The sequence below is a fragment of the Castor canadensis genome, chromosome 17 (assembly GCF_047511655.1).
Source record: "Castor canadensis chromosome 17, mCasCan1.hap1v2, whole genome shotgun sequence".
Classification (NCBI taxonomy): Eukaryota; Metazoa; Chordata; class Mammalia; order Rodentia; family Castoridae; genus Castor; species Castor canadensis.
The window spans coordinates 45,337,504-45,356,409 of NC_133402.1; the positions used below are offsets into that span (position 1 = coordinate 45,337,504).

The 18,906-nt window shown below is 38.7% G+C and overlaps 1 protein-coding gene across 4 annotated transcripts in view; it reads left to right on the top strand.

Annotated features, from left to right (window-relative positions):
- The window catches only part of Tcaim (T cell activation inhibitor, mitochondrial), a 41,121-nt gene that overhangs the window by 14,782 nt on the left and 7,433 nt on the right, over positions 1–18,906 (top strand). For all 4 annotated transcript variants that reach the window (XM_074059994.1, XM_020157761.2, XM_020157760.2 and 1 more), the window contains exons 4-10: positions 3,109–3,262; positions 8,379–8,631; positions 11,930–12,052; positions 12,583–12,680; positions 12,917–13,008; positions 17,909–18,141; positions 18,662–18,793. In XM_074059994.1, coding sequence (XP_073916095.1) covers positions 3,109–3,262; positions 8,379–8,631; positions 11,930–12,052; positions 12,583–12,680; positions 12,917–13,008; positions 17,909–18,141; positions 18,662–18,793 — 1,085 coding nt within the window. The remainder of the gene's footprint in view (positions 1–3,108; positions 3,263–8,378; positions 8,632–11,929; positions 12,053–12,582; positions 12,681–12,916; positions 13,009–17,908; positions 18,142–18,661; positions 18,794–18,906) is intronic.

Sequence of the window (18,906 nt, forward strand, 5' to 3'; positions counted from 1 at the left end):
ATGAATCTGGGTTATTCTGTCATGGAGCTACTTTGAAATTTAGAAAATACCAGCAGGGCACAGTGGCTTATACCTCTCATTCCAGCTACTGGAAGGCATAAGTAGGAGGATCATGATCTAAGGGTAGCCTTGAGCAAAAAACCTTAAGACTCTCTTGGAAAAATAACTAAAGCAAAAAGGGCTGGGGGAATGGCTCAAGTGATATAGCACCTGCCTAGCAAGCAGTTCAAACCCCAGAACCACCAAAAAAACCACTTCAATGTTCTCTAAATGACTTACTCAGCATGCTTAACCCTATGTCTTTCAAAGAAAGACCTGGCTTCTGTGCTGGCCTTTGACTCCTCCTGGGAGATGAACTTTGAGCCTTTGGAATATACTACCTTCTAGGAATGAACCATTAGGGCTGGAGGTGTAGCTCAGTGGTAGAGCACTAGCCTAGCATGCAAAAGGCCCTGGGTTTCATCCTCAGCAGCCCCCCTCACACTTATACAAAAAAGGGCATTTAAAGAAAAGAACTATAAGAGTAAGAACTGTCAGTCAGCCCAGATAGTTTATACTAACAATATGATTTATAGTGATTATCTATTTTCCTACCAGTTTGACCTCTGGGTTGGTTAGACTAAATGGCTAAAGTGAGTCACATGGGTGTTACATACCAACATGACTGACTGCCAGTGGAAGCCTGGCATCCCTTATTGGCAGCACTTCTCATATATTCCAAGCATCACTGCTGGGGGATTAAACACTGTCTGTAAATCCCTACATGAAATGACAGCTGGGAGCTTGCCCTTGGCCTCTCCTGGACTCTGTTCTTTGTCCCTGTCCTCTCTTGCTAATTTTAATCTGCTATAATAAACCATGGCTGTAAGTATAACAGCTTTTCTGAATTCTGTGACTCCTTCCAGCAAGTCATTGAACCTGGGTGTGGTATTTGGGGACGGCTAACACAATGTGTCTAGAGTTTAGTTGTTCTGGTAATTTTGTATTTTTATGCTCTTTCATCTTGTGGATTTTTTTCTATGTGGGGGTTTTTGTGGCAGTGTGGAACTGGGTTTTAAACTCAGGGCTTTGTACTTACAAAGCAGGTGCTCTGCTGCACAAGCCACATCTCCAGTCCATTTTCCTCTGATTATTTTGGAGTTGGGGGTCTCACATACTATTTGCCTATGCTGACCTCAAACCAAGATCCTCCTGATCTCAGCCTCCCAAAAAACTAAGATTATAAGAGTGAGCCACTAGTGCCTGGCAGCTTGTGTGTTTTGAACGCCGCTTTGTGCCAAGCCTTCACTCTAGCAGCTCCCTCAGCTTGGAGCGTCCTCTCCTCAATGAAGCTCATCACCTACCTCCTTTCCCTCTCCTCCTCACCCTGCAGTGCTTTTTCTTTGTTTTCTTCTTCCCGTGTGCCCCATTTCCCTATTTTTTAGGTTTGTTGTTCATCTTCCTCCCTTCACTAAAATGCAGACTCTGTAAAAGCAGTTCACTGCTGGCCATTGCACAACCAATACATCTACTCTTTCTAAGGTAAACAGACTCAAAGTCCCATCAGGCTCCAAGTCTGGGATCTCACACTGACACTCACTTGTTTTTCTGGGGTTTTTTAAATCCACTTTAATTTAATTTTAAAATATGCAAAGCATTATAGGTTTCAAAACTCAAAACTAAGTACAAAGTTTACTAAGAAGCCTTATTCCTTTTTCCCCATTCCTAGTCACTTCCTACAGATAATCATTCATTTATCCTTCCTTTGTTTCTTTTTGACAAAAAATAAAAACATGTATCAAAAATAATTATGAAATAGTCTTACACTAGCAGAAAATGTCCCTAACTTGCTTTAGGAGCTCATGACTATGGACAGCATATTATAATAAATTCAAGAAACAAAAATAAGCTATGATTATTTCTAATTTCAGATCACACTGTGTATCTGAAAAGAGACTTAAAGTAGGAAGAAACAAATGTTATTTATACCATTCTCCTGTAGAGCCTTCAGGAGCCTTTTCAGAAAAGGGCATTTCTTTTTTTAATATAATAATATATCCTTGAAACCACTCCACGTCATTTCATAGATCTCTACATTATACATTTTTTCTCTCGTTCTTTTTCTTCTTTTTTATTTTATAGTACTCCACTGAGTGAAGGTACCATAATTTATTTAACCACTTTTTTCTGGTAGGCATTGAAGAAACCTTTATATAAAGAGATAAGCCCTTCACTATAAACTAAGTTTAAGTATTTTCTCCTATTTGGTATTTGTATTATGGCTTTGCTTACTATCTATGTGAGAGATGGGGTTACATTTTTTAAATTTTTTTTTTGCAGAAAAAATAGCCAGGCATGGTGACTTGTGCCTATAATCCTAGCCACGTGGGAGGTAGAGATCAGGAGGATCAAGGTTCAAGACCACCCTGGGCAAAAAAGTTAGCAAGATCCCAACTCAATCTATACACCAGGTATGGTGGCACACACGACTGTGGTCCCAGTTATACAGGAGGCTGTAGGTAGGAAGATCGAGGTCCAAGGCCAGCCCTGGGAAAATTCAAGACCCTACCTGAAAAATATCTAAAACCAAAAATGTGTGGCTCAAGTGGTAGAGTGGTAGAGTACTTTGGGATATTTAGTTATAATTAGGGTTTTTCCACTCCTACATCATGAAAGAATTCAACCATATTTTCTTCTAGTGCTTAGGTTGTTTTTTTTTGATGGTGCTGGGAGTTGAACCTAGGGCCTCACACATGCCAAGTGCTCTACCACTTGAGCCTCGCCCCAGCTCTTTTGTTTGTATTTTGTTTTTGAGATAAGGCCCCACTACCTTTGCCTGGGCTGGCCTCAAGCTTGAAGCATGCCTCCACCTCTTTAAGTAGCTGATATTACAGGCGTGTACCACCATAATGTCTCCTTGGTAAAGTATTTTTTCATCTCATCCATATAAAGTTCATTCCATTACATATTGTGAGATTTAGGCCCTGTCTAATCTTTCACCAAAGGGCTGTGAAATATCAACATTTTTCAACATTAAATTATACCCTCAACAATGTATTTTAAAGGCCAAATATAATTTATTTCTTTATTTTATTTTGGATGTGAATGCCCTGATATTTTTTTTTCTAGGAAGTCAATGAAAATTCTCTTAAGAGATTAAGTGTCTACTTAGAAAACATCCAGAAACCAGGCTTCAAGTCTTTGAAACCAACTCAGCTTACATTTTATGTGAGAGAAACAGACCAGAACTCCTCTGATGGCCAGGAACCCTTTAGTAATTCTGGTACGTTTATTTTTTTATTATTTCTAGCATTTCCCTTGCAAGCTTCATGTGAAATGTGTTTATTAATCTTTTTTATTATTATTGTTTTATTATTCATATGTGCATACAAGGCTTGGGTCATTTCTCCCCCCTGCCCCACCCCCTCCCTTACCACCCACTCCGCCCCATGTTTATTAATCTTGACATTGCCGGAATGCCTTTGTATTGAAGCCTTGCTCATTGAAAACAGTATCACTTTACATGATTTTAATGATTTGTCCCATAAAATTAGATTCCATTCCTAGCTGCGTGGATTTGAACAAGCCATTTTTTGTGTATTTAAACTGAAGCATTCCTGGCTGTGTTCTTATTTCAGTGTTGGTGTAAGTGTGAAGCTTGTAACATTCACATTTCTAAACTGTTACTTTGTCCTCACAAGACCCTGTGAGGGTGGTAGTATTTGCCAGTTGTAACCTTGTAATCTTCAGTGCTTCTCCCACAACCTGGAGATGTAATATGGCCTTGGCCCCTAGTCTTTCTACTCCACTTTATGCTGCTTCTAAAATCCAACCAATCTTAGCATTTTTGCCTCTTTCTAGTACCTTTTGTCATAATCAGTGATGCCTAAACATAGGGAGAGCCAGACATGCATGGTGGCGCACACCTGTGATTCCAGGACTCAGGAAGCTGAGGCAGGAGAATCTTGATCTCTAGGCCAGTCTTGGCAAAGGTAGGAGACCCTGTCTCAATAGAAAGTAGGAACAAGTTTGAGGTAAAGAACTTTAAAGGTCTAGCCTCTAAACACCTATCCTTTTGGTGATCCTTGAGGAAATAACTTTATTTAAAACAAACTTAATTTAAAGATTTACCAAGGGCTTTCTGAGTTATGTCTAAAACAGAAAATGCATTCTAATTTTTTTAAAAGCTGTTATCCAACTCAGAATTTATAGACCTTTTGAGACATAGAGTCTATTTCAAGCTCTGCTAGTGACAAGTTGAGTGACCTTCACTTCACCTCTAGGTCTTCATTTATTAAGATGAAAAGCCTCATATTGAAAAGCCTCATTGTCTTATGCTTACAAGGTACTCAGGACCTCAGGTGGCAAGGAAAGGGCTCCATCTAAAAAGCACTCAAATAGAGTCTTTGTATTAAAGACAGTTTTCTCAAAGTCTCTCCAGAGATTAGCATCTGATAGCGTATTCTATCCTATCTTTTATTCCCCCGATCGAATATGTGTGAGCAAGGACAGCAAATTCCTTTTCTTGCCAGTTTTTCCATCTACCTCTGATTTAGGTTTTTATTAAAAATAACCCCTGTCAGGTATTGAGACACACACCTGGAATCCCAGCACTTTGGAGGTTTAGGCAGGAGGATCACAAGCTCAAGGCCAATCGGACCTACATAGCAAGACCCTGTCTCAAAGAAAAAAAAATATTTATATAGATATAGATATATACATATATACACATATAGATATATAGCTTACTCTTCATTATTCAGAGACAAAAGTCAACTCATAGCCCTTTTGTAGAGGGGTAGCTATGCTGAAAGCTGTAAATAATACTCATAATAATAATGGATAATAGATGATAATGTTTATTGTTCTCACTGACACAATTCCATTTGAAAGTGTTAATAGTCATTATTTGTTTAAACCAGCCCATGCCTGTAATCTCAGCACTTAGGAGGCTAAGGCAGGAGGATCTTGAGTCAAGGCCCACCTGGGCTGCATAGCAAAACCCTATCTCAAATTTACAAAGTAAACTATGAGTATGTCATTCTTTGCCATGAGAGTCTCACAAATGAGTCATATTTTTTTTGCCAGTGTCAGACCAAACATTCATAAATATTGTAATAGATAAGTGCTTCTGTAGCTCAGCATCAAGATTAGGCTAGGAACTGAAGAAGCATCACACTGATACATAGTGACCTACTTAGGTTTCATGATTTCTCCCAGAGGAGAGGTGGAATTTACAGAGACAAATTATACACCTTTTACAGTTTTTAAAGTAAAAGTAGTACCCCTGGTCTGTTTTTATTTTTATGTATTTAGAAGAGTCAAGTCATTTCTATAGCTACAGCTACTACTTCCACAACCACTGAGCTTAAATATTGAATACACATATAGTTAAAGAAATTTGAAAGCTTAGAGTAAAACTTAGTACATTTTACAGAGCAAATTAGGGGCAGAGCTAGTACAAGAACTAATATTTCCTTATTCTTAGACCAATAAGTTGAGTTTGATACCACATTTTCCATTAATTCTTCTTTAAAAATACTAAAATACTGCTATTCATTTTTTTGGTTTTGCCTTGATGACAAAGATTGGCAATCTGACAAAGATTTAAAACAATTACTTCTTCAACATTTATCTGATTATAAAATTAACACCAATTGTTTTTTGAGTTTTCATTTCTAGAACACTAAAAATCATTAATCAGCTTTTCATTGGTAGTTAAGGTAAGACGTTTACTAGTGATTTTTCATCACTGAAATTTCATGAACCATTTTGCATTATTAATGCATCAAAATTCTTAAAAAGCCTAAATCATTTTTTTCAAACTCCACATACTTTTGGTGGTCTATGAGGAAATAAACTTTATTATTCAGATAAATTTTGAAGCAACTTAAGAATTTACTAAGAACTTTCTGTGAGTTAATGCTAAAACAAATAGCTGTACCCAGCTATGGCTGAGTAGAGACAAAAAAAAAAAATCCACTACTCTTAATTAATAGTTAACTGTGAGCTATTCATTAACAAAAACAAGCTATAGAAAAAATTAAGTTCAAAATGAGAGAAAACATATTACATATGACACAAAGATAATAATATATAAAGAGTTCTTATACATCAAAAAGAAAATGAAGTATCTCCAATACAGAAATAGGCAAAGACAATGAATGGGCAGTTCAAGAAATCATTCCTATCAATAGCCAATAAAAGCATTTAGCCTTCAGCATTCAAATGCAAACTGAAATAATGAGGTACTATTTTTGCCCATTAACATTTGCTCTTTTTTTTTTAACCTATACTCCCCACAGATGGTGAGAATGCATCTTCATACTTTATTATTGGGTGTGTAAATTCACATAAACTTTCTAGACTGCACTTTGAAATGATCTCCCCCAAACTGGAGAATTCCTGTTCTCAAAATGTAGCTTAAGACACCAGTAAAGGGCATGGTGGTCTGGTCTAAGCAAGCTTCACTGTACAGCAGTCCTTGGGATTAAATGAATGGATTAAATGATTAATGAATTGATAAATGAAGATAGAAACTAAGATTTATTCCTTGACTTAGCTCTTCTAAGGATGAGCTATTTCTTCCTAACCTCAAAGCAGGAGTTTGGGTTTTCTTTTTTCCTTCGCTGACTAGAACTTAATTCTCCTGCCAGTAGTTCTCACTTGGTGGCACAATGTATACACATGTAAGTAAAGATAACAATGATAAAATAATAGGAGAAAAAAATAGTTCTCACTTTACCATCAAATGATTCAACTAAAAAAATCTTTCTTACCTTGCACATTCTGGATTCTGTAAGTCTGTGTGCAAAACAATTTCAGTCACCTCTGAGAGGATTTAAATTTCTGCCATCAGTTGCAAGAAACAAGAAAACACATTCCAACCTTGTATAGAATTGTGAAATATTAAAAACAACATATATGTCCATCCATCACTATTAAAACTGATAAACTATGCTATAGTTAATAACTGGTCTGCTTGTGTAACTGCTATAAAGAATGAGGTTGACTTATACATACAGATGTAGAAGGGTCACCAAGGTTAAGTAAGAAAAGCAAGTTCAAAATAATATATCCAGAATGATACTATTTATATGCAAAAAAGGAGTAATACAAACTGAGTGTGTTTCTTTAAGTACATATGCATGTGTCATATACAGTGCACACACTGAGAAGCATATAGACAAGGTTTAGACCAGTACTGTCCAAAAGGCCTTTCTGCAACAAGGGAAGTGTTGCATGTGTATGCCATCTATAGAATACTTGAAATACTGCTAGTGTGACCAAGGAACTGATTTTTATATTTTATTTAATTTTTATTAATTTAGTTGCAAACAGCCACATGTGACTAGTGTCTACCTGATTAATGCAAATTTGAAATAGGTAAGCAAATGTTAATAGTGGTGATGTTAGTAAAGGTGTGAGGTTGTATGTTTGTTAACAGACTTTTGCATATATATGCATATGTATGTATATATACATATACAAAGTTTATAATAGCAATACTTGTACTAGAATAATTTCCAAACTAAAAAAAAATTTTTGAAGAGTCAACATGTTCTAGTAGAGAAAATACTTGGCTTAGTGTCAGCTCAGACTTAAGCCCTCTCTTCACCATCATCCTTCTTGGTCCTGTTTTTCTTCACACTTGGCAAGAAAGACAGGAATGGCACGCTTGATGGGAGTGGTGATTGAAAAGTTGTGTGAATCATTAGAACCTTACCTGACACCTAGTGAAGGGAAAAAAGCCAAAACCCCAAACCAGTGGATGATTTGCAATTTAGATTACCACCCTTCACCCCACATCACAGTCAGGTTGTGAAGCACTTTTAAATGATTAGATAATTTTTAATCATTCCTGGAAATACTGGGTCACTAGTTAGTTGAGTGGGTAAGCGGGAGGACAATCTCTAGCAATTCTAGAGAAACCTCAAGATGGGTTTCTGTGACCACTGGGTCAGATAACCTGTCCCTCCCTTTTATCCACACCACTGTCACAGTGTGGGTGCTCTCATGTGTTTTTGCTCCCTCTAAGCTAGAAATTATCTTTGATGGACACCAACTGATGGGATAGCTTCCCCTTCTCCTCCCAGCATTTCTCATGAAATGAGCATTTCTCATGAGCAGCATTGAAAATATTTTGAGTCCTCCTTTTTAGGTGGATTCAGTAGAAAGGGGAGCTGACCTTAGAAAAATTCATGAATGTAAAATAGCACTGTATAGTTTTAGTGAAGGGAGGTAGTTTTCCATTTACAGATGATTTACCAATAGGATGAATTGTAATTGGTAATGGAATGTTTTCAAAGATTCTGATTTTATAAATGTTGCATGAAATTATTTGAAGGTAAAGCAAGTAATCCTCTGTATTAATTGTTGGGGGGGATTATATTCTCTAGGGTTTCGAGCAGTCAGATTTACTTTGCACACCCGAGACCTGCTAAGCACAGTATTATATATTCTCAACTCCTGCAGTTTATCTGCTGAACACATCCAAAGCTCCAACACTAATGTGCACTCCCAGCCTCTCAAAGAAGCTAAGCGGTTGTCCGACAGGCCCATCAAATGGGACAAGTCTTACTATTCCTTTACTGGATTCAAGGACCCTGACGAAGACCTTGAACAAGTCTCAAGAATGGAAACAACCCTAACGTATGTAAAAGATTTTATTTAACTGATCTGCCATTTATGATTCATGTTGAAAATTAAAGTCTAATTTTCCACAAAAATAATCCTAGTGATATAGTTAATCCCCTAACCATTATGAAAAAGATACTTCATGTTCCTTACTTAAAGTTGCAGAATACTTCCAGATGTATTTAATTTGTTTTAGTCTTTTGATACCAAATGCGTGGGAGATTTTAAGTTTTAAAAATTCTCTTTGAGTTACCCCTAGCATATGGGAGAGGACCATGGCCACACCTAAAACTAGGAAAGCTTTTTGAACTTCTTCACATATTGGACATTTCCAATTTCTTTGGGAAATTCAGGAGCAACCATTCATAAAGAAAAATGCATGGAAACAACATTGCAAAATACCATCTTGAACAGCTTATTGAGAAATATTTTTAAATTATAAAAAAGATATGAAATATTTCTCTTATCATTTGGCATGCCTTGTTTGTAAAGCCACCATTAATTTTTTTTATTAAGTCATACTTATACTCCTTAACAATCAGTCACATTCTGCTTCTGTGATTGTATCCAAAGAATCCAGTGGCTTGCCAGAGAATTCTGACTTACTGTAGCATAGAAAATTGTCTTTGTTATCCACTGGCATAGAATCTGCTTTATGGATTATCTGTCCTAAACCAGGAATTTCTCCCCTTGTCATCTAGCTAGATCCCAAATAAGGCTGCAGAGATAGGAAGGTAGCAGCGTCCCATACAGAGAGGGAGACAAGTGTAAGACTGAAGGCATGAATGTTTGTAGCTGAGTGCAATGTAGCTGTGATATTTGATGCATAACTGATGTGGCTTTTAATCATCTGGATTGCCCTCTGTAAACAGACAAATGAAAATGGGGATTTGGGGATGGTAATTTATTAGACCAGCAGATATGAGACAGTAAGACATAAGGGTAAAAAGCAAAGAGCAGTCATCATGGAGTACATAGAAATTGATTAATTTAAATTTTTAGTTAGAAAACAAGAAGGGAAATTGGAGGTTAATTATACCCAGAGGCTATTGTGGGAGTTGAAGTGGACAGCTCTGAGCCTGCATTGGGAAATTCCCAGCCCCACATGCACTGCGGTATAGACCATCAAAACTCTGCTTACGCCATGAGAAGAGTTGCTTTTCTTAGCTTGCATTGTGCCAAGGTGAACAAAAGGTTTGGCCTAAAATATAGGGAAAAAAATGAGATTGTCTAAGTCAAGGCAAAAACAAAAGCAGAAGTGACAGTTGGAACTTTACCCATGCTCAAGGGCTTAAGGATAAAGTATTAAGGAATTTCAGAGAAGCAGTTAGTCTGTGGTTCAGTCAGTAGAGTGTTTTGTAGAGTGTAATTTTGATTTATAGCTGAATGTGCAGTCATTTTTAAAAGATTGTCCTTGCCCAGCATGGTGGCTCATGCCTATAATCCCAGCTACTCAGGAGGCAGATCACTGTCAAAGGCCTGCCCAGGCATTAGAGCAAGACCCTGTCTAAACAAACTAAAGCAAAAAGAATTGGGGTGTGAATCAAGTGGTAGAGCACTTGTAGAAGGCTCTGAGTTCAAACCTCCAGTCCTGCCAGAAAAAAAAAAAAAGATTATTCCAAAGACTGAAAACTAAGAGTTACCACCTAGCAAAATAATGGAAATTACAAGATATGTGGTATTCAGTGGGCTTCTTCTCTAAGCTGAGCCTTGTATAATTTCTTTATTTAAATGTTCATTGAATAAAGTTCCTGTGTCTAGTAAATACAGTGGACTTTCTTCTATTTTATTACATTATACTAGATAGTGCATTCTTTCTGTTTTCAGCTTCTTTTTTATTGTCTCAGAATCACCCTGTGGAGTGGGTAAGACTGTCCCCATTTTGTGGTGGGTAGGAGAGTTTGCATAGACACAATTCTCTGATTCACTATGCACTTCTTTTTCTGAATTGGTTCCTCTTCTAAAAACAAGTATTTCAGGAATCATAAGAAATTACTAATGTCCCTTTGTTAGACAGTGAGTTCTTAGGAACAGGTGTGAATCATCACTGCTGACGTCTATAAACTAATTGTAAGAATTCCAAAGATCAAGTCATGAAGGTACAATCATAAGATTACATTACAGTGCACTTTTTGTTTGTGTGCTGCTGGGGAGCAAACAGGATGTCACGCAGGCCAAGCACGCACTGTGCCACTGAGCTACACCCCAGTCCCCAAACCACATGTGCTACGGCACTTGGTAATTCACTTTTCTTGCTTTCTTTTACATGCTTTAAAGTAAATTGAATAACATATTACTTAATAAATGAGAGAAGATTGGGAAATTATAATGTAATATCTAATTAAAGTTAAGGTATTTTTACTCAGTTCCCTATTTATCACATACAACTCAAGAGTGACAATTTTAAACAATGTTCTTTGTTGGTTGGTTCTTTGAGATTGGACATTCATGTTCCTGCGTCAGCCTCCCAAGTGGCTGGAACTACAGGCATGATCCATGCACTGAGCTCACAATGTTCTTAAGAAGGGTGTGGGAAGGATTGTTAATTGCTGTTTCAAGCTAGTGAATCAAAAAATGTTGAACAACTAAGCTTGGTGCAGTGGCTCCTAACTGTAATCCTGCCGTCTCAAGAGGTGGAGAATGGGAGGATCACAGTTTGAGGCCCGCCTGGACAAAAAGTTTGTGAGACCCCATCTCATCCAACAAAAGCTAGGCATTGTGGTCCACACATCTCATTCCAGCTATATGGAAAGCATAAATCAGAAGATTTCAGTTCAGGCCAGCCTGGGCATAAACCACAAGACCCCATTCAAAAAATAACTAAAGCAAAACGGGTTGGGGGTATGTCTCAAGTGGTAGAGTGCCTACCTAGCAAATGCAAAGCCCTGAGTTCAAATCCAGTACCACCAAAAAAAAAAATCCCATCTCTAGAAATCTAATGACAGGTTTGGTGTGATTAAAATTAAACTTTTTCAATACATAAAGGAATTGGCCTAACTATAATGTGATTTGACAGGTGCTGGTAATTCTCCAGGCAACCTCTCTTAAAAGTAGGCAGTTCTCTAAAAGACTAGACTTGTTAGAAGTAAAAGTTTGACCAGGGATAAAGGTGCACTTCTGTAATCCAAGCTCTCAAGAGACTGAGGCAAGAGGATCGCAAGTTTGAGGCCAACCTGGCTTACATATGAGATTTTGTCTCAAAAAACATTTAACATTGGAGCTGTTTTAAAATAACACGCAGGTCTTTTAATGGCAGAAATGTTTATATTACAGTTATCATTGCAAAGTGCTTATCTCTGTTTTTTCTTTATAGATCCTGGTTACATAACAATGGAAAAAGGGCTGTTAAAAAGTTGAAGAACAGTTTGCCACTTAGAAAAGAACTAGATCGTTTAAAAGATGAGCTGTCTCATCTGTTACAACTCTCAGATATCAGGTAATGAGGAAGAGACCCTAATGTACAGATTTAAATGCACAAGTATCACCCACTGGAAAAACTTTCCAGCAGTTTTTTGGCCATAGAGGCTCATGCCTGTAATCCTAGCTACTCAGGAGGCAGAGATCAGGAGGATCACAGTTCGAAGCCAGCCTGGGGAAATCAAAACTCTCTCAAAAAATACCTATCACAAAAAAGGGCTGGAAGAGTGGCTCAAGATGAAGGCCCTGAGTTCAAGTCCCAGTACCACAAAAAAAAAAAAAAAAAAAGCTGGGCAGGATGACACACATCTGTCATCTCAGCTACTTGGGAAGCATAAATTAGATGATTGAGATCCAGACCAGCCCTATCCCCAAAATAACTAAAGCTAAAGGAGCTGAAGTGCCTGCCTAGCAAATGCAAAGTCCTGAGTTCAAACTCCAGTAACACACACCAAAAAAAGCATGGGCCTCCTCAGGAGTCGGGCGGTTGGGGTGAGCTTTTCCTCCTCCAGTATGCCCCTGTTGACATGCCTGTGTCTGTTGGCCTAGGTGGCAGAGGGGCTGGGGTATTGCCCACCGTTGCAGCCAGCTGCACAGTCTAGGCCGCCTGGCACAGCAGAATTTGGAAACACTTCAGAAAGCAAAAGGTAAATGTTTCTACTTTCTTTCAAATTAGCACTTAGCTGCCATGTACACCTATAAACTGTAGCAGATGGACTTTATCACAGCTGAATTTTAAATAAACAGAGACATAAAATTGGCCTTTAAGCTTCTACCAAACTTAATCCTGAGTTTATATACTAAATTTAAGTAATATTTGCACAATGCTAAAAGAGTGAAGTATCTGCAGATGGTGACCCAAGGGTTTGTGTTTTATCATCAGGATGCACCATCATCTTTACAGACCGCTCGGGCATGAGCGCAGTGGGCCACGTGATGCTGGGAACGATGGACGTCCATCATCACTGGACAAGAGTAAGAGAGCAGCACCATCCCTAGGCATAAAGGAAATGCAGATTAAAACCACACTAAGATTCCACCTCACCCCTGTTAGAATAGCCATCATCAGCAACACCACCACCAACAGGTGTTGGCGAGGATGCGGGGGGGGAAAAAGGAACCCTCTTACACTGTTGGTGGGAATGTAGACTAGTTCAACCACTCTGGAAAAAAATTTGGAGGCTACTTAAAAAGCTAGACATTGATCTACCATTTGATCCAGCAATACCACTCTTGGGGATATACCCAAAAGACTGTGACACAGGTCACTCCAGAGCAGAGGCACCTGCACACCCATGTTTATTGCGGCACTATTCACAATAGCCAAGTTATGGAAACAGCCAAGATGCCCCACCACTGACGAATGGATTAAGAAAATGTGGTATCTATACACAATGGAATTTTATGCAGCCATGAAGAAGAACGAAATGTTATCATTCGCTGGTAAATGGATGGAATTGGAGAACATCATTCTGAGTGAGGTTAGCCTGGCCCAAAAGACCAAAAATCGTATGTTCTCCCTCATATCCAGACATTAGATCAAGGGCAAACACAACAAGGGGATTGAACTTTGATCACATGATAAAGCGAGAGCACACAAGGGAGATATGAGGTTAGGTAAGACACCTTAAAAACTAGATAGCATTTGTTGCCTTCAACGCAGAGAAACTAAAGCATATACTTTAAAGCAACTGAGGCCAATAGGAGAAGGGGACCAGAAACTAGAGAAAAGGTTAGTTCGAGAAGAATTAACTTAGAAGGTAACACATATGTATAGGAATGCAATGCAAGTCAACTCCCTGTATAGCTATCCTTATGTCAACTAGCAAAAACCCTTGGTCCTTCTTATTATTGCTTTTACTCTCTCTTCAACAAAACTAGAGATAAGGGCAAAATAGTTTCTGCCTGGTAGCGAGGGGTTAGGAGGAGTAAGGGAGGGGAGGTAAGGGGGGGAAGGGGGAAGAAATGACCCAAACACTGTATGCACATATGAATATAATAAAAACAGAGAAAAAAAAGAGAGAACAGAATGGCAGAGCTGTGTGTCTTGTTGTCAATAGGCTTTGGTTTCAAACAATGCTATGATGTCAGTGAGCTAGCAAAATTTAATCATAGCTCCAGCTGTTTTCAGATCAGATGCTGAATATTGAAAAAAAACAAAACTTTTGTAGTAGTGGTATTAGGCGGTTTTTGTCTGGTAATTTATCCTCTTTTCTGAGGCCTAGCAGAAAACCTGCATTCTCTTGTTTTGTTTTTTTCTTTTTTACAGATTTATTGAGGTATAGCTTACATTCAATAAAATACATATTTTGCATGTCTGATTGGATAAGGGGGTGAAGCCGTCAATGGCAAACCAATCTAGAGAACTTACCCGCCACTTGCAAAAGATGCTTGCTCATAGCCTTCTGTAAACCTGACCTACCTGATCTGTGGTGCTTGCTCTCACCACAGATCTTACATAAGTGGAACGCTAGACTATGTATTTTTCATCTGGTTTCTTTTACTCACTTATTTTGAGATTCGTCCCTGTGGTTACATGTAATTATGCTTTACTCCTTTTTAGTGCTGTGTGGTATGCCACGGTTTGTGTTTTGATTCACATGTTGCTGGATACTGGGTTCTGTTAGATTTTGAGCTTTTACAAATAAAGCTGCTATGGATATTTGTATATAAATATATGTTTTCTTTTGTCTTTTGTTTGTTTGCTTTGTTTTTGCTTGTATTTTGTTGTTTTGAGACAGGGTCTCACTATGTAGCCTAGGGCAGCTCCAAACTTCCAGTCGTGCCTCCACCTCCAAAGTGTTGGATTACAGGAGGGCACCACCACACCCAGCTTGGACATACATTTTCTTTCTCTTATGTAAAAATCTAGGGCGTGATGGTTGGATCATATGGTATAATGTATTTTAACTTTTTAAGAAATGCCAAAAGATAGTCACCATTTTAATCCTTCATTCTTGTAGGTGTGTGGCACTGTCGCATTATGACTTTAATTGGCATTTCTCAAAATAATGACAACTAATGGTGAGCATCTCTTCACATGCTTATTTGCCATCTACAGACTTTCTATGATGATGTCTGCTCAGATCAAAGCATTTGGTAGAAAATATGTGCATACCTCATATCTGACAGAGACTTAGTCTCTGGAATATAAAAAGAACCCTCAACACTCAGCAGTTAAAAAAAAAAAAGCCAATCCAACTAGCAAATAAGCAAAAGACACAAAAAGACCTGTCACCAAAAAGGATGCACAGGTGACAGATATGTAAATGTGTTGTTACCATTGGGGACATGCAACTTGAAACCGCAGTGCAGAACATAACTCAGTGGTAGAGCTGTACAAAGCCCAGGGTTCATCCCCAGCACCACAAAAAAAAAAAAAAAAAAAAAAGGCTGGGTGCCAGTGGTTCACGCCTGTAATCCTAGCTACTAAGGAGGCAGAGATCAGGAGGATCATGGTTTAAAGCCAGCCCGGGCAAATAGTTTAAGAGATCTTTATCTTGAAAAACCCCTTTACAAAAAGAAAGGGTTGGTGGAGTGGCTCAAGGTGACAGCACTGAGTTCAAACCCCAGTACCAAAAAAAAAAAAAGTACCACAATGAGCTCTCACCACACACTGCATGCAATCAAAATGGCCAAAATAAAGAAATGATCACCCCTGCTTGCTGCCGGGTGTATAAAATGGCTCTGAAATGTGTTCTGTGTGTGACCCAGCGATTGCACTCTTGAGCATTTATACTAGAAAAATGAAAAATTATGCTCACCCAGAATCCTGTCCATGAATATTCACAACAGCTAAAAACTAGGACACAATCTTCATGGCCTCTGGGACGAGAATGCTTAAGTAAACAAACTGGGGCCCATTCATACCAGAGAGTCCTACTTAGCAATAAGAAGAAATAAACTTGATATGTGGAACAATTTTGATATATACTGAGTGAGAAAATTTGGTATCTGCCAGGTGCAGTGGTTCATGTCTTTAATCCCAGTTTAGAAGATTGGGAGGAAATCAGTTTGAGGCCAGCCCCAGCAAAAAGTTAGGGGTGTAGTGGGAACAAAGGGGCCGTGGCACTGAGATCTGGAAGCAGCACTTTATTGGTGGCACCGCGACTCAGAGGGATAACTCCCAAAGTCTGAGCCCCGAACACAGTTACACTTTTATACATTAGCAAGCCTTGAGTACATCAAGGCAGGGGGTCAATGCATCTCATTGGAGGACAGGTTTTACATTCCTAATTTGGGTCCAAGCCTCTCTCTGCCAGAGCATGACAAAGTGGGGTAAGGGGGTCCTTCTGTTGCTCTTCTTTTGCAGTTTCTTTGTTGAACCTCCAGCTGCAAGCTTCTGTTTTTGTCTTTGTGGTTAAATGTCAGTGAGCACAGCTACTGCCTGTCAGCAAAGGTGTTAAGACTGATTATTTGCATTTTATTTTACCACAGGAGAAACCCCATCTCAACTAACAAGCTGGACTTGGTAATACAGGGATGCAATCCTAGCTACTAGGAGGCATAAGTAGAAGGAGCAGGGTCTTGGCTGCCCCTAGGCACAAACATGAGACCTATCCAAAAAATAAATAAGATGAAAAAAAAGAAAAGGTCTGGAGGCATGGCTCAAATAGTAGAGTGCTTGCATAGCTTGTGCAAGGCCCTGAGTTCAAACCCCAGTACCCTTGAAAGAAGGGAGGAAGGAAAGGAGAGAGGAGGGAAGAGAGGGAAGACAGTCTCCAAATGTTACATACTGTATGATTCCATTTATATAACATTCTTAAATAAGAAAATTATTATTAACACGTTTTTTAGTGTACTTGTCATATATGAATGAGTAACCCCTTGACATGAAAATCAAAAGTTGTGGTTAGAATTGGTTTTCGTAAAATATAATTAGGTAGATTATAAATAATCTGTAGAATTTACATTAACATTGTTGCTTTCATTCTAGAAGAATGCTTTCCACTCCAACCCCAGCTTTCAATAGAAAACCAGTGTTCCTTCCTCCCCTTAGCAAACAGGTCATACTCCCACTATACCCAGCTTAAGGGGGGGTCTTTCTCTCCCTCTCTCTCCCTCTCTCTCTTCCTCTCTCTGCCTCTCTCTCTCCTTCCCTCCCTTCTTCCCTCACTTCCTTCCTTCCTTTCTTTCTTTACTAATTTTGGTAGCGGTACTGGGGTTTGAACTCAGCGCCTTGCACTTGCTAGGCAGGTGCTCTACCACTTGAGCCACACCCCTATTTTTCAAATAGGGTCTCATATTTATGCGTGGACTGCAGTCCTCCTATTTGCACTTCCTGCATAGCAGACATGTCAGGCATCATCCCCAGCTTTTATTTTTTGAGATGGAGTCTCTTGAACTTTTTCCTCTGGCTGGCCTCAAAACTTGATCCTCCTGATCTCTGCCTTCCAAGTATTTTTGTTGTTGTTGTTGTTTTGCTTTATTTTTCAGATAGGGTCCAGCATTTCAGACAAGAGGATTTGCCTGGAACAATCCCCCTACCTACATTGTTCCATGTCCCATGTCCTGTCCCTTCCCACCCCCCCATAGCTGTGACTACAGGCATGAGCATCAGCACCCAGCTTATTTGTTAAATCACTTCATCATTCTAAACTAGTTTAAGATTCCTACCTGGATATTTAAATATTAGTACTTATTTTATTTGGAACTTACTTCATTTCTTTTTCTTCAATCTCTACCTAAAATCCTTAGTCTTATAGTGATTTGTTTTGAATATCAATATTTCCAGCATTATAAGTTCTTTTTTCTATCTTTTATTTGAATGTTCCTTCTAAGACAATAATTTTCTTCTTAAACTCTCTCAGTATCACTTAGTGAGATCCTAAAGTTATTACAGCAACATCAAACTAATTTTTTTTTAATACTGTAGCTTTTTGAAAGATTGCCAAGTTACTTCGACCTTCAGAGGAGGCTGACGGTTTTGGAAGACCAAATAAGCTATCTTTTAGGTGGCATCCAAGTAATTTATATTGAAGAATTCCAGCCAGTATTAACACTTGAAGAATACTATTCTCTTCTTGATGTATTCTACAACAGACTGGTGAAAAGTGGACTGCCTTTTCACCCTCAGAGTCTCCGTGGCCTACAAATGATCCTTAGCAGGTAAATATCCAAGTGACCTTTGTGTAAGTACATAAAATTGTGTTGTATTTCAATGTGTAGATCTTAGGAATTACAGAAAAGAATGTCACGACTGGTGTGTGTTAGCAAGCCTCTGTACACGAGACAGGTGCCAGCAGGAGAGGGTTGAAGGGTTGGATCTCCACAACATTCTGTTATGAAATCACCACTTACTGGACAGAGTCAAGTGTGTGGAAATTTTAGATTTAATGAATAGCCAGCATTTTGTGTGTGTGTGTGTTCTTGGCCCACGTGTGCTGGGTGCCACAAGACCTTCTCTCCTCAGCTCTCACAACCTCACCATGGGTTACCACTGCTATTTTACAGAGAGGGATGGTCATCCTAACAAGATGTCTTTAGGGGCTTTAAGTCAGTGTTGCCATATTTTTAAGTTGGACTCTCCAGAGGATTCCTTTTCAGTTACTCAATTAGTAAGTCATTTGCTCTGTCACAGGAATGGAAAGGATCAAGGATTTTTCCTCTAATGTGTGTTTCATTTCAGAGACAGATATGCTCCAAGCTTGCATGAACTCGGGCATTTTAATATCCCAGTGCTCTGTGATCCAGCAAGTCTCCCATGGTTTATTCACACTAAAGCCCAGCAAGCAAGAGAGAACATGAAAAGAAAGGAAGAGTAAGTACTGTTAGCCCTCTGAAAAGTCATAGCACTTGCTCTAACTTTTAAAAAGTCAAGTATTTGGAGGACATAAACATGGGGGATTAAAACTGCATTAAAAGGGCTGGGCA